The following is a 26,898-nucleotide window of genomic DNA, read 5'->3' as shown; positions in this document are numbered from 1 at the left end:
CATGTTTCCTTCCTGTGAAATCAGAGCCCGGCTTGAGACAAGACATATTACACCTCCTCCCCCACCTGTGGCAGCCAGAGGTGCTGCATTCTGTTGCAGGGTTTCAGGGTGCATGATATTGTGGAAAGGGTACTGTACAACTGTTCATGACCGCCCCCTGCTCCCTACATCCCTCACTTTCATTGAAATGAGTGCTTGAGTCTCAGGCCTTTCATGGTGCATTTTGAGGAGAAAGACCAAGACCAGGTCTGCACTGCAGCACCTTGGAGAGGTTTCATGCTGATTAATTTTAGAGCTCAGTGTTTATTTTGTTTTAATTCCGTAACCATGTGGCGTTTTCACACATCTTAGTAATTTTATCCAGCTTCCTGGCTGTTTGAGGTCCGGGGACCTAAATTATCAAAAAGAAAAATCTCTGCAGGCTTTGGTTTGGACTTTTCAAGATGGACACTGGTTGTTTTCAAGAATTCTTTATCTTTTTTGGTACGAAAAGCTAATCAATTTACAGTCCTGCTCCTGCGTGCTCCCTGAGCAGCATGGCTGTGATTTGTCCCTACTGCCTAGCACCTACATGCTCCCTTTTTATTCAGGTGTGTCGAGTGTTTGCTTCCCTGATCCACAGGTGTGGGCTTTCTTGCTTCGCCGCAGTGTGCATGTTTTCCCTCATGTGTGAAGCTTTTAATTGAGAATTCATGATACTTGAATTCTATCTGTGCAAAAGTTTTGAACCCTGCTTTAAAGTGTAGTATATAAAACACGATGCTTTTCATTCTGTCAAACATCTAGGGACCAAGTCCTCTGCAATGCCTTCCATCATTACTGTCCCTGGCATCCTTATATTCTATAGATGGAGTGAATCCAGACCCAGGAAGCTTCATAGTTGGGAACTTCCAAAACGATTTTCCCTCACACAACCTCTCTTCCCTCAGCCTTATGTGTCAAGGTTGCAATGGGTGAAGTGGGGCGAGATATTGACTTTTACCCTGTTTTGCTACCTGATTTCCCCTCTTTATGACAGAGAGTGACTGAAGCCATCTTTCTTCCATACAGGGCCAATGCTTTGTCTCCAGTCTCCAAAAACTGGTGAGTTGAACACCCAAATCTGCACCTCTGCACAGAACAGCTTTAGAAGACGAGTTCCCCCAGTTTGTATGCTGTCCTGACATAGACCCCACCCAACGCAGTTCTCAGTAGTTCTGTGTTTAATAACATGAGAGTGTTGTCTGCATGTCTCATATGGACTGTGGTAGGAGAAAACACATCAGCTTTCTTGCCATCACAGTACATCATTTCAAATGTAATGCACTCCTGACTTTTCTGTAAGCCTTTCATCCCAGCCTCATTTTTTCCACTTTTCATGGCTCTGTTATATTTCTGTAGAAGAAATATCTCTTTGCTTAACACTAACTTTATTTTTAAATTCTGAAGGTCCTTCCCTTTGATGCAGTCAAATATGCAGTCAAAAGCTTCTAAGCCTTTAAGAGCCACACCCTTTCACTGTTTGGCATGTATGTGTGCATGTTTCCCTCATCCCTGCTGCCCTTTGCCTAGTCCTAGTTTGAATGGATACTCACCAGTGTGTAGCTCTACAGTGCATAAATACACCATCCTGCAGCTGGTTGGATGCATTTCCCAGGCCCAAGTACAGAGCAAATCTATGGCCCACACGCTCTTCTCTTCTGTGCCTAACAAGATTAATTAAGCAGCATTCACAGGACCAACTCAGTTCCTTATTTATCTCTGTTCCCAAAGCAGGAACCAATGAAAAGTCACAATTTCCAGCATGGTCAAAGTATTCCCCACAGAATTCAAAGGGACTGCGATAAAGGAGTTGGTGACAGTTGGATAGCCTTTGAGGCTGTGGTCTCACACAGGGGAAGTGGTTTTCTTGGCACACCGGAAGTTTCTCAGGCAAAAGAAAAGGAGCCGATGGAGAAGAATGAAGTTTTCTGTCTTTGTCAGAGGCAGGGCTTTCTTCCAGGAGGTAAATCCGGGTGGGTGTTTTTCAGTTAAACTCTTGAGCCTTTGACAGTTTGTCTGAATTCCTCCTGGACTCTGGTTCTGTGGGTCTGGGGTGAGCAAACACTGTTCTGTCCTCTGTGCTAAGGTTTATTTTGTCAGGAAAGTTCATCTCAGAGGCTGGGAGTCAGATGTTATTTTGAATCCAATTGTGCTTTGAACATACTTGGCTTCAAAGGCTTCCAAGACTCACGAAATCTGCAAACAGAAATTCAGTTGGTTCTGCTGCTCCGGGGAGGCAGAGAACCCATGTTCCTCGAAGCAGGCTTTTATGGTTTCTTGTAGGCAGACGTTTGAAGTAGGACAAAATGCATAAATGATACATTTTATCCAGGGTGTTCTGTGCCTGCATCCTCCATTACATTAGTCAGAAGAGGCTACATTCTGGGAACAAAGAGACCCGAGCAGACAATCAGTTGGTAAGACAGCTTAATGCTCACTCACCTGAAAGTCAAGAATACTTTGTGTCAGCACAGGGAGAGAAGCAAGACCGGTGGGGAGTGGCAAGAATCCACTTCTCTGTCCACTTAGGGCCTTGATGGTGGTCCAGTGTAACCATCAGGTCACCACTGTGGTAACTGACTCAGATCAGGAAGGAGAAAGAAAGCAGCAAGGCAGTGCTCTCAGGAAGTGATAAGAAGCCCTGCCTGGAAGAGGCCTCCATTGCTTCTGCTCAGTCTGAGTGTCAAAGGTCCTGAAGCCAGGACAGACCAAGTGGCCTGGGCGGCACGGACATAAAGGAACAAGATTCTGAAGGGTTCTTTGACGTTAATGTCATGTCATTGTAAGCATTCCTGCACAGTTCTGCATTCTTAGCGTTATACAGACTGAGCAGTAAACACTCATTGACTATGATGAGTCCTGTTCTCTCTGGCTGGACAGAAAAGTTAATGAGACAAAATTAGCAAAGATTGGATCTGCAGGTGAATCACACAGGGTCCCAAAGTCCTTTCTCATCCGCAGAGAGAAACAGAAGGGTTCATCAGACCAGTATGTCCCAAAGATGAAGCGGCATCCTGAGTGAGGCATGGGTGAACTTCCTCTGGTTAAACATCCTTCCACCGGCGGCCATGGAGTGCAGGCTAGAGGGGCGTGATCCATGCACAGACACTCACAACATTGCTCAGGGTACAGAGTACTCACTTGTTTAAAGTCAAAATAAGATTATTGCACAAAAATTCACTTGTGTGAAATTCATAGATCCTGTTGTATTACTCAATAACGTAGGGATTTTATCCAAATTACTAACCCTAACTTTGAAAGACGTGAGGGTGAACACACAGTTTTCTGTTTTACAATTGCCTCCAAACCACTCCTAAACAGATGATGCCTTAAGGCCATTGGAGCAGAGCAATGCTTTAAAACTCCTACTCTGGATGTGTTAAGTAGAGCTCTGTCATCTTTCATTTTACCTATGAAATCTACAACTGTTTTATGCTCCTGGCTCAGTAAGCATTTTTCTGAAGTTTTTATTTTATTTTGTTTTATTTTTCTGCACTGCTGTTAATTTAACTGAGAGGCAGCAGGCTGCGTGGTGCTGAGGCTTCGTCACGCTCCCCATCATGCAAAGGCTCTCGTTTCTGGAGCTACGTCAACAAAGCTGTTTGAGTACCACATGACTCCTCAGGATTATTTATTATGATTGTTTTCTTTATTCACAGAAAATCCTCATTTTCTCTCTCCCCTCACTTTTTTCAGCCTCAATCATTCTGGCAGCACCTGTGCCCACATGGACAACTCAAATCCTCTCACTGTCCTCTCCTTCCACCTTCATCCCCTAAAAGTCTCTGGAGTTAGCAATTTGTAAGAAATGATTAGGTTCCTTTTTCAATTTCCTTGGAGCCAGGGAGTTACAATGAAGGTAGCCACAGCCTTAAAGTCAGGCTTTTTAAGGCTTGGTTTCAAATCCCTCTGCTCCACCTGTGATCTGATTTTAAAACTATCAGAATCTAACTGTACCTGTCCATTCAATGGAAGAACTTAGCTAGTTTTCAGGAATGTACATTTTTTTTTTTTACATACGTATTTTTATTTAACCTATTGGTCAACAGGCAATTGTGTAACTACTTGGTGTTAATATATATTCACTAAGTCATTGTGTATGAACTCAGTCAATTCCCATAACCCCAACATCATAGTTGAATAAATTGTCACACAAAAAGATCAGTTAGTTCAGTTGGTTCCCATAACCAGCCAATGGAAGGACTTGGATTGAAGGCTGGGGTGACCTGCTACAGATCCTGTGTGCAGAACCCTGCACCTTACTGCCTCGAACTTGGGGAGATTAGGGTTGTCTCCATCCTCAGCTGTGAACCAATGACTCTTTTGTTTTCATATATTTTGCTACTTCATCCTCAAGAAGTCTCTAATATGGGCACAACTACCTCCATGTTTTTATGAAAGGAAGTCAGCTTTTTCCTGACTTAGCAAACAACCAAGTAGTGTTGGGTATAAGTTTATGTGACTCCAAATTCTGCCTTTGTAACCTCACACTTCACTATAATGACAGCTGTTCTAACTGTATTACTCGGAACTTTATTTCTGTTTCCATGAATTAGCATCAGAGAACAAACAGGCTGCCTAAGTTTGCTGACAAAGCATCAAAGAAGTAAATTATCACACTTAATTTCTCTCTAAAAGTCACCAAGCAAAATTACAAGATTAAAACACTGTGAAGTTAAACAGTTTTCAAAGCTTTGGCTTGCTACCTGTTGGGCACCGTCCATGCTTCCAGGAATGCATCAATAAGCCTCAAAGGGAGCGATCAGGATCTCAGTGCAGGTGACATCAGAAAAGGGCTCTATCATTTTTTTCATGAAAAAATGAATTCAGACCAATATGCTTAAATATTTCCCCTAAAAGTTGTACAATCTGTTAAAATACTAAGACAAAAATATAATTCAGATGCTTTATTTCTTTATCCTGAAATCCCCAAACTTAAGATTTTATTATGACTTAGTCAATATTCAAAAAGCAATTTCACTTGTTTATTATAGTAAATATAATAGAGTCAATAATTCAGTAATTAAAATAATGTACATTAAATATATTGTTATTCCTCACTGCAAAAATTATTTCTTGGTGCAGTTTAACATGTCTTCACATTTGGGAAGAAATGAGAGAAAAGGAAAGAGGAAATTTTTGAGAAGCAATTAAAAAAGAGTGTAATTTGCTAATGGTGGGGGAGAGAGAACGAGAATAAATAAATGCCAAAATAAGTGGGAAAAGGAGCATGCCAGCTTATGTGCATACAGGATTCTTCCCACAATGTGTTCCAAATTTCCTTCCAAACCCTTGTGCATATTGACGGTACTGCCACAGACTCTTCCACTGGTCACTCATTCATTTCTTCATACACATTCAACACAAGAATACCAGCCATTGTTACCCTGTTCAATTGCATCAATGTGTGTGAAGATTCAAGACTAACTTGGTGTCACTCTAGTCTACAAATGGCTCTCAGATGTTGAGTTAAAAGTTTCAGTGCTATGAATTCTATGGAATGATACATTTGCTGCCAGAGGGAACCACTGATCAGCTGGATTTGAATAAGTCCAGGTTTTTAGACAGTGGTTTTGTGTTGGCTGATGTGAAGTCTCAGGGAAGCCTGTAGGTCACCTGAGGAACATAGGTGAGGTGATTGGTGGTTTTCAGGGTCTGGCCCTCTGGCAGCTCACCAGGAGACCACACCTCTAGATGATAAACCACACTGTTGTGTGGCTGTTGTTATTCCTTTCTTAACTTTAATACTTCAATTTAGCATGGAATAATTTCTAAGCTCAAGGATCTTCCCCCTGTTTGAATTTTTTTTTTCTTACCATGGGTGTTTGTTCTGACGCTGTTACACTTATGATTTTATTTTCTGACTTATTTATGTCAACCTAGAAAGAACAAGAAATGAAACTGAACATGAATAATTCTCATCAAGAAGTATTTGCTCTTGTATTGAAGCAATAAAGTGGCTCCTGTCTTTTAGGTTCAGAAAATGGAAAATAATTTAAAAAACACACATTTAATGACCATAGAGGCATTCTGATTTATAGCTAAATGGAGAAGATACTTCACAGGCCTTTATCACTAAAACCCCTCCCAAAATTCACTTAAGGGTTTGGGAGAATACATTTGAGTCTTGGACTCACGTTTTTAAAGTCTCCTCATGCTCACTGCTAAGGACAGTTATGTTGAGTGTGTAAAACAAAGGGCCAACCATGTCTCCCTCAACAGGAGAGTCGTGTCCCTTAATCGTATAGTTAGTTGCATTTCAGGGATGTATGCACACGATGACCTTGGACCTCTCCCACTGTGAACTCCACAAGGAGAAAAGGGAAAGTTCAGTTCTAAATTCTTTTAAAAACTGTTCTTTTGGGGAGATTTATTGTTAACAATGTTCCCTGTGGGCGATTAGCCATTCACTGCCAAACCTTCTGCAGTTTGTCCCAGACCCCTTAGCTGCTCACAGCTTGCAGCCCTCCCTGTGTTTTGCTCTTAGTATTGCAATTTTACTCTGCTTTACCCTTGCAATGACAAACCAAAAGCCTCCCAAGCCTTCCCAACAGATGTAGGAAGCAAAAACATGTAAATAACTTACTTAATATGCAGATGTTTCTCTGAATAGTTAATCACCCCAAGTTATTCTTCCTTTGATAGCTGAGCACTGGATCTATGCATCCCTACTGAATGCACAAACTCCCAGCTGTGTCTCCTCTGAGGTTCCAGCTTCCCAGAGGAATCATCACCTTCTAAGGTACTCTGCCTGGGAGGTAGCTATCATGCTCTGAGGAAGCGGTTTTCCTCCCCACTGCTGGCTCCCTTCTGCGCTACAACCAGGTCATTGCAGGCTGACTGAAAGGGCACTTCCTGTCCTCTGCCTCCTGTCAGGCTAAGCACACGCTGCTGTTGCTGCTTTCACATGGTGGATCCTCCCTCTTGTTCTTAATAATAATATATTTTTTAATGTCAAGTTCAGTTTTGCCCTTCAGGGTCAAGGCTTCTTCTACACTCCAATTGTGGTATGCTCTTAACAGCCATGCCTAGCACCTTAGGATTGGTGTAGCAACACACTTGTACTGAATTATAAATAACTATTTATAATTATAAATATACCTCTCCTTTTTCCTCCACTTCCTATATAATTAACATCTTGAAGACTGGGTCTCAGCCTGAGCCCTTGACTGTATCACAGTAACCAGAAGATAAAGAATTAAGTGAAAGCATAGAAATATCAAGACACTGAGACCTTCATAATCCTTCTGGAGATGATGGATGAACCTATATTTTTATTGGGAGATATTCATATTTTTTATGTCCCAAATTGTGGCTGTAAAAAAATAAGTGTTCATTAGCTGTGAATATAATAATGTAAAATGGACATTCAATTTGGCCTAAATTATCATCAGATGGAAAAGAAGGGATAAATGAGTAGGGACTATTATAGAGGCAGAAATAAAAGCCAGAGGACTGAGCAGTAATTCAGACACCTCTCAGTGTCCTGCTGGAGGTGCCTGTAGTCTCCCCACTCCACTCAGCCTCTGAATGCTGAGTCCTCTCTGTATCAAGGTGATAGCTGTTGACAGATGCAATTTCTCCCAGTCATAAGTTTGACATCTGCATAAACTGTCCAAGGTTTTGGGAAGAACTTTATGACTAACCTAAGAACATTGGTTGCATTCCTCGGGAGCTTCTCCTACTGCCTATATCCTGTGGCCCCTTGCTTCTGGCTTTGGAGCAACTGTACTAAGTCAACCTAATTGGAACATTCTAGTCCACATGTTTGGAGCAAGTTATATTGGAAGATAAAGTGCACATTTCCATAAATGAATATGTAGCAGATGCAAAATTATGCACAAATATGCACCTTTGATATATTGGATAAAAGCTTGGTTCCCAGCATACCCAAAAATGTCTTTACAATTTATTTTGCAATAGAAAGGACCACTCAGTTCCATTTACTGAAAATTGTGAGCTAAATCATTCCAATACTGAGTGAAATGGTCAATGTGTGAATCCATCATTGCCAAAACTAAAGTCATATGCAGATATCTTTCCACTTTAATTTTGTTGAATTTTGTATTTTTACAGTCAATTAATGTATTTCTTTATCCATATATATTTTGTTCTTGGAGATGAGGAAAGGTATTAGATGTTTTAAACTCTCTATACTTCAATTGCCTTATCTTTATAAAATGGAATTAGTGTCCCTTCTCTCTGTACAAAAGCACTATGTAAATATCAGGGTATCTTTATTGGATCCATTTGAAAATACTGATACCAAAATGGTATCTTGGTATTCTTGTGGGACTCCTAACACTTGGAATGGGGTGTCTCTGACTCTTTTCCTGCTCTTGGGATCCTTTTCCTCCTACTGTGTTGCCTCACCCAGCCTCGATATGAGGGTTTGTGTCTAGACTTATTATAACTTGTTGTGCTATGTTTGGTTGTTATCCCTAGGAGGAGGCCTGCTCTTTTCTGAAGGGGAACAGAAGAGGAGTGGATCAGGGAAGGCAGGTGGGGACTGGAAGGAGCAGAGGGAAGGGAAACAGTGGTCAAGATGTGATGTGTGAGACAAGAATAAAAAATAAATAAATACATACATACTTTGGTCAATATACCATCTATGTAAAAGTTATAGGAAAACCTGATAATTCTCTTTTGCCTTGTAGAATGATTGGATTAGGAGAATCTAGTCTAATGATTAATTCACTCAGCAACTATGTTCAGTGTCTTTTGTTGGTTCTGTGCTGTGATGAGTGAGAAAGGCACTAGTTTTCAAAGAGCAAGAGGTTCACATAGACCTCACTTTCCACAGTCAACCAAACACCACTTCTTTCTTTCTTTTGTGGTGGTATTGTGTATTCTAATAAATTTATCTGGGGTCAGAGAACAGACAGCCACTAGATACAAAGGCTAGAAAATGGTGGCACTCACACCTTTAATCCTAGCATTCCAGAGATAGAAATCCCTCTGGATCTCTGTGAGTTCAAGGCCACATTGGAAATAGCCAAGCATGGTGACTCACGCCTTTAATCCCAGAAAGCCAGCCTTTAATCCCAGGGAGTGGTGGTAGAAAACAAAAAGATATATAAGGCATGAGGACCAGAAACTAGAGGCATTTGGCTGGTTAAGCATTTGGCTGGTTAGGTTTGGGCTGGTTAAGCATTCAGGCTTTTGAGCAGTAATTCAGCTGAGACCCATTCCGGATGAAGACTCAGAGGCCTCCAGTCTGAGGAGACAAGACCAGCTGAGGATCCAGGGAGGTGAGATAGCTATGGCTTGTTGTGTCTCTCTGATCTACCAGCATGGACCCCAATAACTCGCCTCGGGTTTGATTTTATTAATAAGAACTTTTAAGATCCTGCAATATTCTTTCTTTTTTTTTTTTTTTTTTTTTTTTTTTTTTTTTTTTTTTTTGAGAAAGGGTGTCTCTGTATAGCACTGGCTGTCCTAGAATTCACTTTGTAGACCACGATGGCCTCAAACTCACAGAGATCTGCCTGCTTCTGCATGCTGAGTGCTGGGATCAAAGGCGTGTACCACCATGCCCAGCTCTACAACCAAATTGCTGGGGAAGTCTTTCTGTGTATTGTGAATGTGTTGCTCTGACTGATTGATAAATAAAATGCTTCTTTGTCAGTAGCTAGGCAGGAAGTATAGTATAGGCAGGATAAGCAGAGAGGAGAATTCTGGGAAGTGGAAGGCTGAATCAGGAGACCCTGCCAGCCACCACCGCCATGAGAAGTAAAAGGTAAAAAGATACCGGTAAGCCACAAGCCACGTGGAAAGGTATAGATTTATAGAAATGGGTTAATTTAAGATGTAAGAACTAGATAATAAGAAGCCTGCCACAGCCATATAGTTTATAAATAATATAAGCCTCTGTGTATTTACTTGCTTCTGAGTGGCTGTGGCCCCGAGTAGGACTGGAGAAAACTCCAGCTATACTAATATTTTTTCTTTTATTAAATTTCAGTTTCTCCTCCCTCCTCTCCTCCTGTTCTCTCTCCAAACCCCCTTCTACCCTTCCCCATTCATTCTTCCTTGTCTCCATTTAGAAAGGGTAAAGCCTCCAATGGAAGTCAACAAAGCATGGCATATCAAGTTGAGGCAGAACCAAGCTCCTCCCTCCTTCATCAAGGTTGAGTGAGGCATCTCACTATAGGGAATAGGTTCCAAAAAGTCAGCTCATGTGCCAGGGACAGGTCCTGGTCTCACTGCTAGGGGCCCCACAAACAGACCAAGTTATACAACTACCACCCACATGCAGAGAATTAAACTCTTATTTACAAAATATGGATATAATTATATATATGTATATATATATACATTTATTCTTATCAGTTTTGTATGTATAAAACATTTACTACTTATTATACACACATATAAAATACATATCTTTGAGTTTACAGAAATAGAATTTGAAACTCAGATAGGTGAAGTAAAGCTTCGCTAGGGTGTCAGAGGTCAGCTGGTCATGGGAGGCAGTTTATCTGATAATGTTCAATCTTAATAAAATTTCATGAACTCTACTGGACTGTAAGGACCACATTTCCAAGACACTCTCCATTAGAAGATCCCCTCTAGTGGGGCAGATTTGGTCATTCCTGTCCCTGCTACTCAGTACCAGCATCACCAGTGAACAGCAGTGTCTTGGGCTTCTGTGCCCTGAGATCTGGGACCCAGCTTTTTTCACCAACCTCCATTGCAAAATCAGCTTCCCTCTCTCTCTATTTAGAGAATCTACTTTGCTGGTTTCCACATTTTGTTTTCTCTTCTCCTGCCCAGAACTTCCCTGGTTCTGTTCCTGTTTTTCCCCTTCAGGTCAACCCATGGGCTTTTTGAAATTCAATCAGCCTTCTACTTTATAATTAATAAACATAGGCCTGGAGCCTACTAAGCTGTCAGTGAGAATGGAATACAAGTGCCAATAAGAAAACAAACCTGTCCACACAGAAATCCATTACACCTGGGTTAACAGTGTCCCCACTCTCCCTGCCTCCCCAGTGGAGTTCAGTGCATGCACACAGTATGTGTGTATATGTGTGCCCTGTGTGTCAGTGTGTGTGCAAAGCCAAGGTGTGTGAGCAATCATGCATGAGAGGGCGCCTGCCGCCTATGCTACTAGGGGCATCTGGATCTTATTAGGAATGTAGGTTTCTGTGTCTGTTTGCCACACAATTCTGCTGGGTCTTGAATTTTGTGAAATGAGGGGCTTTGGCTCCTTTCCTTTTTGAAGTCAGCTCAGTAAAATCCACAGGTAGCTCTCAGTCTTTGGCATGTGAAGGGACAATTTCACAAGATTACTACTTTGAAACTTTATCACAACCAAGAGACACAATGCACATACTATACTGCACACACCTGCACCTCAAACAGTACTCAGATATGTGCAACATTGGCTCAGAAAATAATAAAATTCAACAAAACTGATGTGAAGCACATTGTTCATGGGATGTTTGTGAACTTCTGAGTGACTGAAACTATGATTTAGAGAGAGCTAAAAGACAAAACATTGCAAATGCAGCAAGGGTACAGGAAAGAAGATTTCTTATTCACACTCCCTGTGAGTGTAAACTGGTGCCCTACTGTGGAATTCAGTGTAGAGGACCCTCAAAAGCTAAAAACAGGTTGACCTTGTGACCCAGCCACCCCACACCTTGGCCCATGCCCAAGTATTCATCCACCGTCAGAGACACTTACTCATCCATGTTCACTGATGCTCTATTCACAATAGAAAGGACATGGAGTCAGTCTAGAGGTCCATCAACCAACGAGTGGAAAATGAAAGTGTAGTTCATATACACAATGGAATTTTATTTAGTTATAAGGAAAATGCACTTTTAGGTAAATGCTGAAAGTAGAAAATAAATGTCACATATTCTCTCATATATGTGGATCCTAGCTTCAGTTCTTTATATCTGTGTCTTTAACTAGAGAATCTGCAGAAGTCAGACATTAAAAAAAAAAAAAGCTTTATGAGAAAGTGATACCTTAAGGAATGGGAGATAGGCTAACACAGGGAGGGTAAGCAGGGTGAACCAAAACCAAGGATGCATGAAAAAGCCATGTGGAAATTGATTTTATTTTGTATTTAATTGCTCTGTAAATCAATAAAGATATATGTTTTAAAGGTTCTTGTCAGGTGCACTTTAAGGTTAAAGTGATAAGCATTATTTCCCCAGTAAAAAGTTTACTTGTTGCTATATCTATGTCAAATTAGTTATTTTAAAAGGAATTTTGTTGTTAATTAAAAAGCATTTCCCCACCTTTCTTTCCAATTCTCTGTTTCCATCCTGATGTGGCTTTTTTTAATGGTGATCAGTGATTTTTTTTTGTCCTAACTGTTCTGAAGTTCCTCACACACTAAGTAAGTCACTGACTCAGCTTCTACAGCCCGTGGACTTTTGCACAAATTCTCCCACTTCCACCTTATGGACAGGAAGATGGTTCTTCATGGCTTCTGTCACTTCTGTATGCATTAAGGGCAGAATGCTCATTTCTAATTTACTAACTGTAACCATATAATCTGGGGGACAGTGCTGTGGCCTCTGTGGAGTGAGGGGCAGATCTGCTTCTCTGGTGTAATAAGGACATGACTACTGATGCATGGGGAAGGTTTTCTTGGTGACTTGTGGTCAATCCTGTGTTCTGTGGCTGTGGTATGAAGCACTGTATGGTTAGTAATAACTCAGTCTTCAGAACTGGGAAAATGACATACATTGCCAGTACTCCTGCTGCCGTGGTGTGGTGGGCAATACATTCTCTTTGGTTACTGCTTCCTCCAGTGCCCATGAAGCTGTCATGGTATTAGTTCTAAGTTATGAGTCCTGATTGCCCATCTCTGCCCTTTTGCATGGACTGGATCCCTCTCCCCACACTGACTTTTAGGGGTAACATAGTGTTTGTTCACGGTGACACATTCACCAGCTTCTCTTGTCTGCTTTGTTATCTTCCACTCCTGAATTCCAGAGGGATTAAATAACAACTCTCTGCAATGAAAGTCAGTGGAAGTCTTCTGCAATAAAAAGTCCCAAGAATCTAGGAACTTATCAAAAAATTGACCTCCAAGGCATCAGCCGTGGGATGCTGATTCAACTGGGATATGGGGGTGCTGGAATGTTTGAGCTCCTCAAGGCTCTGTTTTTTCTCTTCACAGAATTCTGAACATTTCCTCCAGAAACTGCCTCCTGGTCAGGCACACTGTTCACTTACTCAATATTAGTGAGGTATTTCTCCCAAAGTGTGTAGATCAGCAGCTGACAAACATTGGCTGATGACAATGATCTGCTCTGGTAGTTAGCTGGATGCCAGGGCTGTTTAAAGTTAGCATTTGCCTCATAAGACTGAAAGATTCATTTTCACATAAAGTAACTGATGATTGCCATTAGTGTTTATAGACATATTTTAGAACAGTTCCATGTGATCTGGTTATCAATACTACACAAACATTATCAAAGGTCATACATAGAAAAGTACATAAATGGAATGAAAACATACAGGAGATATACCTTGTATATATTTTGGGTAAGATACTCTCATCCTCAAAGTACTTTCTTTGAAAAATTAAATAATAAAAATAAATTTGAAGGAAAGACTTAGGGTACATTGTGGAAAAGTAAAGACAACTTTATACACAGGTCAAGAATGTTTGCAGCTGTTGTTTTTTCCATTTTGAAAATGGTTGTGGTGTCACAGTGTTGATGACTCTATGTGCATCTAACTCAAACTTAACTTCAAAATGATAGTGTTTACAGGAAAATGATTTATTAATTTTCCCAGTATTTCCAAGCTCAATAGAATTTAATCATCCATCGGACCAAGCCTTACCACCCTACTCTTGTCTTTGTGTGAAATGCTTCCTATCTGTGCCTACCAGGTCTGATCAAGTACTGTACACTGGAGCTCAGGACTGGTGTCCAAGTGAGACTGAGAAGGGGCATAGCATGTGTGTACAGTGCTTTAGAGACAAGGGTGAGACCACTTAGAGTGATGAACATGAAGACCATACTGGAAAACTTCAGTCTGTTCATCACTCAAACTATTGCCAGGATCTGCTGAGGCCATTGCTGTGCAGATGTCTGACCTAAGTAAGAGGTACTGACCAGCAAGACACCTTGACGTAAAGCAGCCACAGCAAATTCGGACATTTCTCAATGGTTATGGTGAAAAACAGAAGAAACTTACAGTTCACGACCACTCTCACTTTCTTCACATCTGGGAATGACACGTCGTTCTCTGCGCTGCATTCATACTCCCCAGCCTGGTCCCTTGTAATTCCATAAATGTCCAAATATTGTCCATTTTCAAATGGTTTTGCTACAACAACAATAACAGAAGATATACAGCACATTTAATTGTTGCTACCACAAGCTTCGTTAAAAAAAAAACCAACAACCTTAGAAGTTCCTACCAGACATTGCTAACCAGACAATTCCACATGCAACAGTAAACTCAGCAGGAATAAAAAGCAACAGCAGGACAAGGGGCCCTAGAATACGATGACCACATGTTCTCCTTAATCAGTTGTGGTCTCTAAACCCTTCTCATGGCACAGCCCTGAACCATGTCCTTGCAGTGTAGACAGAATTCACCAATGTATTTTGACATTTATACAGTGTAAAATTGCAGCTGGACACTTCCCCAAACTTAATGTTACTTTTCTCTGGGGGAACCTTTCCTCCACTCATGGTTTCCAGCCAGATGGCTTGATGAAAATACACAGGTCTATAAAACCAGTGCCAAGAGCCCCCATCCAAAATTACCAATGCTCCCAAGCAAGTCACACTGTAAATGCTATATGCAAATCACCCAGTGAATCTCAGGCAAAACATTTAATGACTTTCATCTAAGAGTAAGTGGTTATATAAACAAACCAAATTATCTTTATTTTTTATTATTCTGGGGAAAACATTCTGTTTGACTAAAAATAACAGTAGATTAACAATATAAAGTCATAATCACAGATGGAAGAATATCCCCAAGTTAATGAGATTGGAAATCAAGACTCCTTTCTTCAGTAATGGGATTTGTACTCAAATAAAAACAGAGTCATTGGACAGCCAGGGTCCTGACAGTTAGAGTCTCTACAGAGAAGTTGTGGTGCTTAAAGTGGGGGTCCTCCCTCCCTGTCTTTAGCTGGCTGTGAAATGCATTCACATTTCAGTGCCTACAGAAGGGGCCGGCAATCAAGGAGCTCTCCCACTAACCAGCACTTCCCAAAGCCAAGGCTGCCTTTGTCTTCATGCTGCCATCCTTCCAGAAATATAATGACCCAGAAGTTAGGAAGTTACAGCCTTTAAAATCTAGAATGCATGTCAATTAATGTATCCCCCTGTGGGTTTTGCCTGGGGCAGTATTTGCCATCACAGTTTGCCCTCGAAATGACCATGACTGCCAATAAAAGACACAGTGTTTTAAATACACACAACTCTTTTTCTGTTTACCAGGTTGCTCTCAATTTGCAGAAGGTGAGAGTTAAGCCTCTGAAATGGTTAGTTGCCTGACAAACTATTTGTGGATGTAAGATTAAAAAATAATCGTTAACTCTACAATCCAAACTGCTGAGATCCAGTCATGTTGAGCGTTTGAAGACTGTAGCCCTGTCTCTCACTCTATGTACTGACACAGTGCTCTTTCCCATGGCTCCGTTTCTATCTTATTCTCACAACTCTAGTTTCAAAGGCTCAAATCCCTATCAAAAGCTCTATTACAACAACTGAAACTTGGAAGACAAATCCTCATCCACACTAGGCACACATTGCAACCTATCTGAATGGTCAAGGTTCATGCAATCATTAACCAAGTAATTAAACACATGCTCTTTAGTTCTTAGTGCTTAACCATATGAGGAATAAGAACACTAGCCTTTAAAGTATTGAAGGTTAGAGATAAACACAACAGACCTTTGATTTTCATTTTAATGGTTTTATTAGCATATATCAATTATACATGATAATGAGATTCATCACACACTTTTCTACATGTGTTTGATATATTTTGATCATATTCATCTCCTGTTACCCTTTCTTGCCCCTCTGCCATCCCTATTTATCTCCTTCCTCTTCCCCAGGAATCCTTATTTCTGTTTTCATGCTTTGTGTGACCTGGTGAATTTCATTAGGGTTGTTTATAGGATGTGGGTAAGAGTTTGTTTACAGGAGCATGTGCACATATCAGTGGCTGCACCACTGAAGAAAATGCTCCTTTCCTCATCATTAACCATTATCACTGTGTAAATTCTCATGGAAGGGTATGTCTCTTGAGCTCCCTGCCCTCCCAAGAGAAGATAACATTATAGCTTTTTAAAAAAAATGCATACCAGGATCAATAAATATAATAAAATGTGAGAAGCAATAGGTTCATAATAAATATTACAAACGCTGAGAAGAAATGTAGGCTGTCATGTGTGGAAATGTCACCATTGTACATTCCTCCAGAGATGCCATTCAAACCTACTGTGTGTATGTGTCCCTGGCATGGATATGGGGCACACAGTCTACAGAACCACTTTGGAGATCTTTCTTCATCCTGCCTCAGAGTGAGGTCTGAGTTGACAGCAGCCAGTGAGTGGATGCTACAGTCAGCCATCAGTCAAGTGACCCCAATATAAAACTGCCTTCCACGAGGAAAACACACCACAGGGTCATTTTGCCGTCCCCACCTGACTATTGGAACTTTAAATCTGATGTTGCTTCTACTCTCCATGCCATAATAGGTAGGCACAGGGCGTCTGCCTTAGGTGGGTAAGACATCTATTCTGAACTCACTTTTGCTCAGTTCTAGTGCTGATCTTTCTAGAACCGAATTCCAGATTAGAAAATAATGAGCTGTGTTTGTCAAGAAATAAACATTCAATGGGACATTTCAGTCCATCAATACAAATCAGCTCAACCCTCCCTACAGTGGAAAAGAAGGACTGAGCCCAATGGGTGTAAAGAGAAAAGCCAAAGACCATCACCCTAAACAAGACAGGGATCTGCTCAGTCCTTGAGCAAGTTCTACAGTGTGATGATCTTCATCTCCTAGTGAACTGCAAATTCAATGGGGATGCATATAAAGTACAACAGTAGTCCCCTGGTCACGATGCCTTCACTCCCAACAGTGAAGCTCCTGTTCTGCTCATTCTGTGTGCTGTCATGTCATCCTCACATAGTACATACTTAATAAATATTTATTGAATGAGTACTTATAACAATAAGTGAGAATAAAGTCCTGTGAACTAAAAATCCACATTTGAAGAAGTCCCCACTTTTCTTTCACAGTCAAGGAGAAGGAAAAGAATCTTTGAAAGACTTGTCAGGTTAATGATATCCTGACATGACACAAAGTGACTAGTTGAGAGCAAATCTTGTAGAGTTATTGCCAGTCCTTTATAAGATAATAAAGACTAGTAAAACATTAATACTACATTGCAAGATAAGAACTGACTATCAGGTAAAAAGTTTACTTTGCATATAATCTCTTACAAATAGGGACATACTTTTCTAAATAGTAAATAAATAAATAAATGGACAACTGGAGAGATGGTTTAGTGGTTAAGAGCACTGGCTGTTTTTGCATAGGAATTAGTTTAGTTCCTAGCATCCACATTGTGGCTCATGACTATCTATGTTCTGCTAGCTTTACCCCTAATGAATTCTCAAGCCTCTTGTGGGAGCCCCTGACTTATAACTCTCTAAACACACTTAGTATTGTGATATGACCATAGTTAACAACCACTCTTCAGAACCACTTTAAATGGTTTCCAAAATCTTTGCTCAGAAAGAGTTATTATACTTGTTCAGGGTTTCTTGCAGAAAGATGTATTGTTAGAATCTCACAGCCACTAGAACTCAATGGCACCCCCCCATTAATTTGTGAATATCTTTAGAATGGTTCATTTGCACATAAAGGAATGGCTATTTCTCAACAGTTTGTTATCCAACCTCATATTTGAGATCATGAAGCATCTCTTACAGACATCATCTCATGCTGTATAGTCAGGGATGTGAGGCATATTTTGTGGGCCAATATCCCAGCTCCATCATTCTTCATTATTAAATCTACAAACAATGTGTGAAGACAGTGACAGAGCCTGCCTTTTCAGGTCATTCTGTGGAATGAGGTATACAAATAAATCACTCACATCATTGTATGACACACAATGAGTGTAAAATACACATTATCTCTTATAATACATAGCTTTGGGTATGCAAGAGAGTTTAGTTTGGAGATTGGTTCCATACTGATGGGTTACTGTATTCAAGGATTCATTTCTGCCTTATTCAGGTCTTTAATAGACATGGAATTAAGAAGCTGAGCAGGAGACAATAACAGCAATGACCAGCCCTGTTCTCCTATCACCTCAGCAATTAAATAAACACACATCTTGTCTATCATCTGTTAATAGGACTGTAAGCTTATACTTCATTGGAGTTACTTCTCAGGGACAACGTAGTCTTCCCCGTTTCTTGTATGTGTATTTATGAGTTTACATATGCATACACACATATATGATGGTCTGAAAAGTTTCTAGTATAAAAACAGCACCTTAAAGCAAAACAAGCCTTGAATCATTATTTTTTCTGATAATACTGGTAGAATGATATAACAGGTAATAGGGTCCCCACTGGACACCTCAGCTAACAAATAATTAGCCCAATGCCAGGAATTGGCTTCATCATTTGTGGCTGTTGGCCAGTGAGGTTCTATAGATCATCAAATATTACAGGCTATTGCCATCATTCTTAGCTTCTATCCAGAACTGAATGGTAACTGAAGTCATTATATCTTCAAGTCACAGGACATGGAGAAATTAAGCTAGAACTGACCTGGAAACATCATCCCTTTTGTCTAGCTTTCATAGTGCTGGAAGGTGCTATTCATGCTTCTGGAAAAGAAATCACTAGTCTTACATAGCTGTGAACCCCGTGAGCTACAGTATAGACCAGATTGGCAAGTTATGCCCACTACTTCAACAGTGGCAGGAACATCAGAGTGTAACCAACCACTTCTGATTGGAATTAAGTGCTGCTTCACAAGATAGAACCCATACCATGCACCAAGAACTTATGGCTACACAGATCATAGGCCCTAGGGGAGAAGCTAATTTTATTATTCTGCTAAATGGACATAGTTTTAAAACAACTCCCAAGGATTTAGCAGATTACACTCATAAATACATCTCTCAACCTTCATGGGAGGAGCTTCTTTTTGCAATTAATGGTGATTAACACCAATCTGTAACTGGTCAAGGTGAAGAAAACATCAGACTGCAGAATGCTTAGCTCTCAGTGAAACATCTATACCACATAACTATCCAATGAGGCTCAAGGATCATTGCACAGAGAAGCAGGAAAGATGATAAGAGCCAAAGGTAGTGGATGACTACAAGGAAATAGTTTTTTCTGGACACAGCAGGGTGGCTGAACATATGACTCTCAATAATTGTGACAGAATGCACAAGTCCTACACAAGCTCAAACCAGACAAAATGCCAGCATGAAAAGAGCAGTGGGCACAGTCTCATCTCTAGCTGATGAGCTATTGGTAACTGGTAGCTGCTCTGAGAGGGACAGTTGGGTTTCTTTAATGATTGTGACCCCTGGTGAGCTGACCTCCAGCGGAAGGTCCTACATCCAAGAATGTATGGGCAGCACAATGTCTTGATGGGTTTGAAAACAAAACAACAAACATACCCAAAGGACACAAAATTAGGTGATTAGGAAAGGGGAGCTAGATCTGTGAGGAATTAGGAAGGTAAATATGATCAAAATACATTGTATTAAATTCTTAAAGAATGGGTGAAAATGAAGAACAGCAGACTGAGATGAACACTTATGGCCAACCTTTATGCAGTCTGCCTTTGTCTGCTACTATCCTGAACTCTTCTATCTACTCGGCCATCTGACGTTCCCAACCTTCAGTTCACACAAGATACTCAGAGGAGCCTTTTCTGATTCATTCTCTAGTCTCACAACCCACATTTCATCCTTAAAAAGCAAAAATAGCATAGAGAAACACAACTAAACAGAGGTAACTTGGCCCCTGTGTGGCATAGAAACATTCACCACCACTTACTTAACTTTAAGCAATTCCTTATATATTTTTCTTTATATTATACTGATGATCTATAAAATAAAAGGCTGTTCCTTATTCTACACCTCATATTAGGGCTATAGTTGTTGACTACATTTTCATGAGAAAACAAGAAAATATAAAGTCCTGAGCAGTTAACATTTCATTATAAAAGATGTTATCATCATTATTAAAAATATTGCGATTAATAATTAAGCAAAAATAATACTGTTTATCTTTCCTTCAGTCCTTTTTTTTTCCAAGGCATGATACTAAATAGCTCTCTGTGAATTAATTCCCCAGTGACACTTCAATTAACTTATGGGGTAAGACCCATTGTTTTGGCCCTTGGTGTCCATAGACTCTGAATGCATGGATTCAACCAGCAAGAACTGTTTTTTTTTAATTACTCTTTTTCTCTTTTTTCTTATTCTTTTTAAAATGTTTTTGTACTAAACATCTACAAACTGACTTTCTTATCATTGTTCCATAAACAGCACAACATAAGAACTATTTATGGAACATTTACACTGTGTTAGGCATTGTAAATAGTTTATATGGCAAACTACAAGAGGTGATCCAATTATATTCAAGCACAAACCTACTTTAAATAAAGAAAGTGGGGCATTTATAGAGTTTGACATCTGTGGAAGGTCCCAGAATCGGTCCTCCAAGCAAGGTGGACTCTCTTGATAGAACAAGGCAATGATGGCTAAGTGGTTAATCATTTTGCTAAGAAACTCTTACAGATGTGGAATCAAAAACCAACTCCTGAACCTGGGTTGGATTCACATGAGGCTCAGTTGCCTAACTTAAAAACAGGCAGTGGAATACTAATTAATCTCTTGTAACTGCTGTAGTACGTTAGCAAACCTGCTTGATTAAAATCAATAAATTAACCCAGCTGTCAATTATCTCACAGTTCTTTAGTGTCAAGGGCCCGTGTGTATGTGTGTGTATGTGTGTGTGTGTGTGTGTGTGTGTGTGTGTGTCCATGTGTGTTAATCAGAGCATTGTCTCCTCCAAAGAAAGCTTCCTCCTGGTCGTTGGGGTAATCAGGTCATACATAAGCAATGGACTTGCCAGTGGGATTGCACTAAGAACCTTAACATGGGGAATCAAATCACAGAAGTCGCAAGAGCAACAGAATCCTGGTCACAAACAGGGGCCTTGAAAAGGCCTCTACTAACCACTTCTGACTTAGACAATTGTGAAGTGAGCCATAAGCCACTTCAGGGGAAGTTGTGGAAGTCCCTCAATGACCAGCCAGGTCCTGATTCTCCATTAGAGTTTCTGCCTGGGAACATAACTGTCAATACCTGGCTTCTACTAGAGAGTTCAGTGCTAAACTTCTAACCTACAGAGCACAAGAGGATTCTTTGGTCCTACACAAGTTTGTGGCAATGTTTTACAGTAACAATGTAGCTGAAGTTTTCTTCAGTCCTGACTGGCCCACTGTCAGGACAAATATCTCTCACCTGCCAATCCCACGGCCGCTCAGACCCAAACAAGTAAATACACAGAGACTTATATTGCTTACAAACTGTATGGCTGTGGCAGGCTTCTTGTTATCTACTTCTTCTATCTTAAATTAACCCATTTCTATAAATCTATACCTTGCCACATGGTTCGTGGCTTACCAGTATCTTACATGTTGGTACTCATGGTGGCAGCTGGCAGTGTCTCCTGATTCAGCCTTCCTGTTCCCAGAATTCTCTTCTTTACTTGTCCCACCTATACTTCCTGCCTGGCTGCTGGCCAATCAGCATTTTATTTATACAGAGCGATATCCACAGCAGTAACAACATGGAACTTATGCCACACACTCAACTAAAATCAGCCGGGGCATTCTGGATTACAGCGTTGGCTTCATTTGTGGCCACCGTTCTGGCATAGTTTTCATTACACTTTGTGGATTTGCTTCCACATACACATTGTTCTTTAGATATAATTTTCAGAGACAGTAGGAGATAGAAAAGTTCTCATGGTGTAATTTATGAAGTTGCTGAGGTCATTAATCCTTCCAAATAATACAAGTGAGTTTCAGGGGAAAAAAATGAATTCAAAGAGAACCTTCTTTTTGAAGCGAAAACCTTTATGAGAACATACTAAAAATATATCAGTTAATGCAATTCTGGGAAGTGTTGTTTGAGGACAGAAATAATGGAATTTGAAGGTGCAATAAGAGAAGGGTTATTAGGAAAGATGAAATTATGGAAGTTACCCCCTGAGATGATTCTAACAGGGTTCAGAAACAAATAAAATAAACAGTAAATAAAAAGCTCAACTTTCCCAATTTTTTCTTTGACATTTTCATAGTCTACCAGAGAGTGATGAGGGAAGACCTCAGTTCGTAGTCGTTGATTTCTTTCCTGATTGTCACTTGCTGTTTATGCTTCCATCATGCATTCACTCAGATGACAGTGATTGCACCCCAACATCTGACTGGTAAACAAGAGCTTTTCTACTTCAGAAAGTGTGCAGTTCTTTGTGGAAACAAAAGAATTAGCAGGTAATTTTAATAAAGTCTAGTAAGTGCTGTATTTGGCATAAATGCAGGGTGCTATTCATCATCATGTGAGAAGGAATCATCCCTAAGCAAGACTCTGAAAATTGGATTAAGTCTGAACATTAGCTTCATGAGAGTGGGCAGGGGTGAGTCTGGAGTTATAAGCAGAAATCATAGGCCAGAGGGACTTTTACTCTGCAAAACAATTTGGATTCTAGCTGGGAGAAGTATTAGATCTGTATAGAGAAGAGTGCTGAAATATAATTAATATTCTAATTTTAAAATTCAGCTTCTGGAATTCCACTCAGAACAATGACCATGTGTATCATCTTAATATTTACCCCTCCATGAATGATCAAAACCAAGTCTTTTATACTTTAGACAACAGGAAGCACCAGGTTAGGATCTCTTTGGCACACACAGTTGTCTGTCTGGAGGCAGGGCTCTTCTCTATGAAAGCCTCATTGCCTCATTGAGGGGAAGAGGGAGAGGTGAACTCAGGCAGCATGAGTGACATGACGGTTCTGCTTTCCAATATGGTCATCAGATTAGCAATGCCTGTTTTTGAGAGCTCACCATGAGGCCTGAGGACCACTGGCATCCACTTAAGGAAGCAAAGATTGCAGAGGGTCATTGGACCCTCACCTGAGACCCCTTGTCCATGCCAATCATTCATAAGTGATCCTCTCCTGTTTTCACTTGGCCTTCAGGACTTGTAAAGTGCTATGCTACATAAACTGACTAGGTTAAACAAGGGGGACTCTGTGGTTGATATATTGTGCACCCCAATAAACTTATCTGGGGCTCCGAGGACAGAACAACCATAATATTAAACATAGAGGTTAGGCAGTGGCAGCACATGTCTTTAATCCTAGCATTCTGAAGGCAGAGCTCCATCTGGATCTCTGTGAGTTCAAAGCCACACTGGAAACAGCCAGGTGTGGTCACTCACACCTTTAATCCCAGGAAGTGATGGCAGGAAGCAGATAGGTATATAAAGCATGAAAACCAGGAACTAAGGCTGGTTAAGCTTTTAGGATTTTGAGTAGTAGTTCAGCTGAGATTCATTCTGGATGAGGACTCAGAGGCTTCCAGTCTGAGGAAACAAGATCAGCTGAGGAATTGGCAAGGCGAGGTGACTGTGGCTTGTTCTGCTTCCCTGATCTTCTAGTTTTAAACCAATACCTGGCTCCAGGTTTGTTTTTATTAATAAGACCATTTAAGATTCGTGCTACAGGACTCTATCTGTGCAGCTATAGAGAGGCCTTCATCCACATTGGTGGAATCATTGAGACCGCTAGGAGGATGTATGTATTGTTTATATCTCCCCCAGGGAAAGGATTCTTATAAGTTCTAAGGGAACAAACCTACACAGACAAAAAGTTAGAGAAATCAACAGGTAATTTGTGTTCCTTATCAAGTGCTATATTATATAGTCACTGGAAGGAATTCCTTAAAGTTGAGAAAAGAGAAAATTGGTGCCTTTTTGTAAAAACACAGAAATAAGAAAAACTTCAGATTGTTTGTCTGAAACTATGTAAGCCAATGACAATGGAACACCACCCAATAAGGACAAGATCCACTACCAGTGTGGTGAATTACAAATTAAAGCAACAAGAAAACAAGAACCCCATTCAAGAAAAATAGATTTAATAATGGAAATAATAAAGAGAGGTAATCAATAAAATCTAAATGGACAATCAGCGGGAAAAATCAATGAAACAAAAAGTTGATCCCTTAAAAGATCACTGAGATAGATAATCCTTGACCAGACTGGTAGAGAATAAAGACGGCCAGGTTATGCTCACTAACCACAAAGGAAACCAACACTGATGTTCCAAGAAAGGGAGTGGCTCATAAGCAAACAGATGCTGATGGACTTTGTGGTCCAGATCAAATGACAGACATTTTGAAAGACAAAAAGGAAGTAGAAAACCTGCATATTTAATGTGTTTCTAATGCAAGAGACCAAATTTCTAACTGAACGATTTTGGGGATATATATATATATATATATATATCCCCAATATATATATTCAACTTTTCAAAAGAAATAATACATAATTTACAGAAATTCTTTCTGGAAGCTCATAGGACCACTCCTTAATTCATTATATGAAAATATTATTACAAAACATCACAACAAATGACATAAGATGCCAACCATGAACAGAGATCTGAAAGCCTTTGAATAAATATTTGATAACAAATATAATATTGAGTAAAAATGATATTAACAGACTGTGGTTTATCTGAATGAAAAATTTGGACAGTGTGATTTACTAGACCACCACTACTACCACCAACAACAATAATAAATTTTCTATTTACATACAGAAAAATCATTGAATGAATTCAGTATTTAATTAAAAACATTCAGAAAATGAAACAAAACCTTCTGAACTTGATGGCTTCTATAAATAAATTATACCTCTGCAGGATGTAATGACAAAAGGATAAATGTTTCTCATCTACTGTGATCAATTACAGGGGTCCACTCTGAACCTACTCACACTCTAGATAGAGTAAGTGAACATTCAGTGTTGAACACTACTTGAATCTTAATTCTGGGAATGTCCTAGAAGAAAATGAAGGGAGATCACCATGCCTTTGTGAGAGGCATGGAGATCTCACTTAAACATTAAACACATAACCCACCTGAAATATATTGATAATTTGGATTCCATGACAATTAATAAAACTTGCTTTGGAAAGGGCACATAGGAAAGAAAATATTGGTAAGTCACAATGTCAGACAAATGTCAGAGCAATCACAAACATCAGGACTTGTATTCACAAATGTTAAAGAATAAGTCATGTAAGAAACCTTCAGAATTCAGTAAAAATAATATTGGTTTAGCAATGTGGCCATAGTAGGTTCTTGTTTAAGGTATAGGACCTCACTAGCCCTGGGCAGTGGGCTAGGTTTCCAGTCCTAGGAATCATTTATCTCCTATTAAGTAGGCCACAAGTCCAATTAGACAGCTGTTAGTTACCACCAACATGTACCACCTTTTGTTCCTTGACAGATATCGTGCCATGCTGGTCATTGTTACAGTTTATAGGCATTGAAGCTGGAATATTGATTCCTTCCCTCCCTTGGCAGTTTACACAGTATTTTCTACTTTCTCTATAGAAGCTAGACTACAGGAAGGAGGATTTCAGGTCAGATTCAGCTAAAAGCATTCAAGTCCTGTGTCTTCAGCATTAGGCAAGCAAGGAAAAAAGACAAAGTCTATACTATTTTGGGAGTCACTTGGACTATCCTGACTAAATATGCAAACGGACATTTTTCATGTCTGGTACTGGGGTTTTGTTAGTCTGTGACTCTTTGGTGAAGAATTGTCAACTCAAGTGGTTTAATTTTCTTTAAGGTACACACACACACACACACACACACACACACACACACACACACACACACATCATGCATCAATTTGGGCCAGGATATTTCTTTACTACACTGTAACTCTTATCTTTATACTACAGGTAAATGTAGATTCCACCACCGCTCACCAAAGTAGCCTCTCTTTACAGCAAATAGAGACCATCATAGATGACCTCAACTGGATTGAATGCAGAGATCGACAGAGTCTGGGGAGCCCAGCCCCAACAGGTGTATCTACATCATGGCTACTGCATCTATGGCTCAGAGAGCTTCTTAGAATAAAGGGCAGATATACTATAAGATCCAGAACACCAGGAAGTCTGCTTTGAAACAGTTTGTCCTAGAAAAAGTCTGCATCAACAGGACCAGAACAGTGGCCACAGCAATGGATAAAATTTTATGGGATCACTCTGGACAAAGAACTACAGGAAACTAATGAATGCTGGGAGAGAGGAGAATTAGCCTCTCTCAGGGGTGAGCCCCATTGTCTTGGTTATCCAATGCAGAATGATCAGTCCTGAAATTATGCACAAACAACAAAAATGGATTAGTCAGGTTGTATTTACATATGTGTGCATATTTATATGTGTAACAACTATAATGAAAGGGAAAGATGCTATGGAGTCAAGAGTAGAAAGTTATGGAAGGAGTTGAGGGGAGGGAACCTTCGAGGTCTGGGAGGAAAAGGGCAAGGAGAGTGATCTAATTGTGTTTTAATTAAAAATGTATAAAAACTCAATCTTAAAATAAAAGTAAATAAAATAAAAATTTAAAGTCTCAATAGAAACACAACCTGGTTGAGAAATGGATAAAATATTAGAATATTACACAACACATCAGATAGTAGACATTAGGATGACTAATCAATCATTCAGAAATCAAATATGGTATTCACACATCACATAGTAACTAGGTTTATCAATAGATGTTAGGATG

At 40.0% G+C, this 26,898-nt stretch overlaps 1 protein-coding gene across 3 annotated transcripts in view; it reads right to left on the bottom strand.

Moving 5' to 3' along the window:
- Negr1 (neuronal growth regulator 1) overlaps positions 1 to 26,898 on the bottom strand; it is a 738,499-nt gene that overhangs the window by 240,132 nt on the left and 471,469 nt on the right. For all 3 annotated transcript variants that reach the window (XM_028882947.2, XM_028882948.2, XM_037207286.1), the window contains exon 4: positions 14,197 to 14,328. In XM_028882947.2, the coding sequence (XP_028738780.1) occupies positions 14,197 to 14,328 (132 nt within the window). The remainder of the gene's footprint in view (positions 1 to 14,196; positions 14,329 to 26,898) is intronic.

This window comes from Peromyscus leucopus, chromosome 6, assembly GCF_004664715.2.
Source record: "Peromyscus leucopus breed LL Stock chromosome 6, UCI_PerLeu_2.1, whole genome shotgun sequence".
Taxonomy (NCBI): domain Eukaryota; kingdom Metazoa; phylum Chordata; class Mammalia; order Rodentia; family Cricetidae; genus Peromyscus; species Peromyscus leucopus.
Note: the sequence above shows the minus strand (reverse complement) of the source record. Positions and strands in the feature narration are given on the sequence as shown.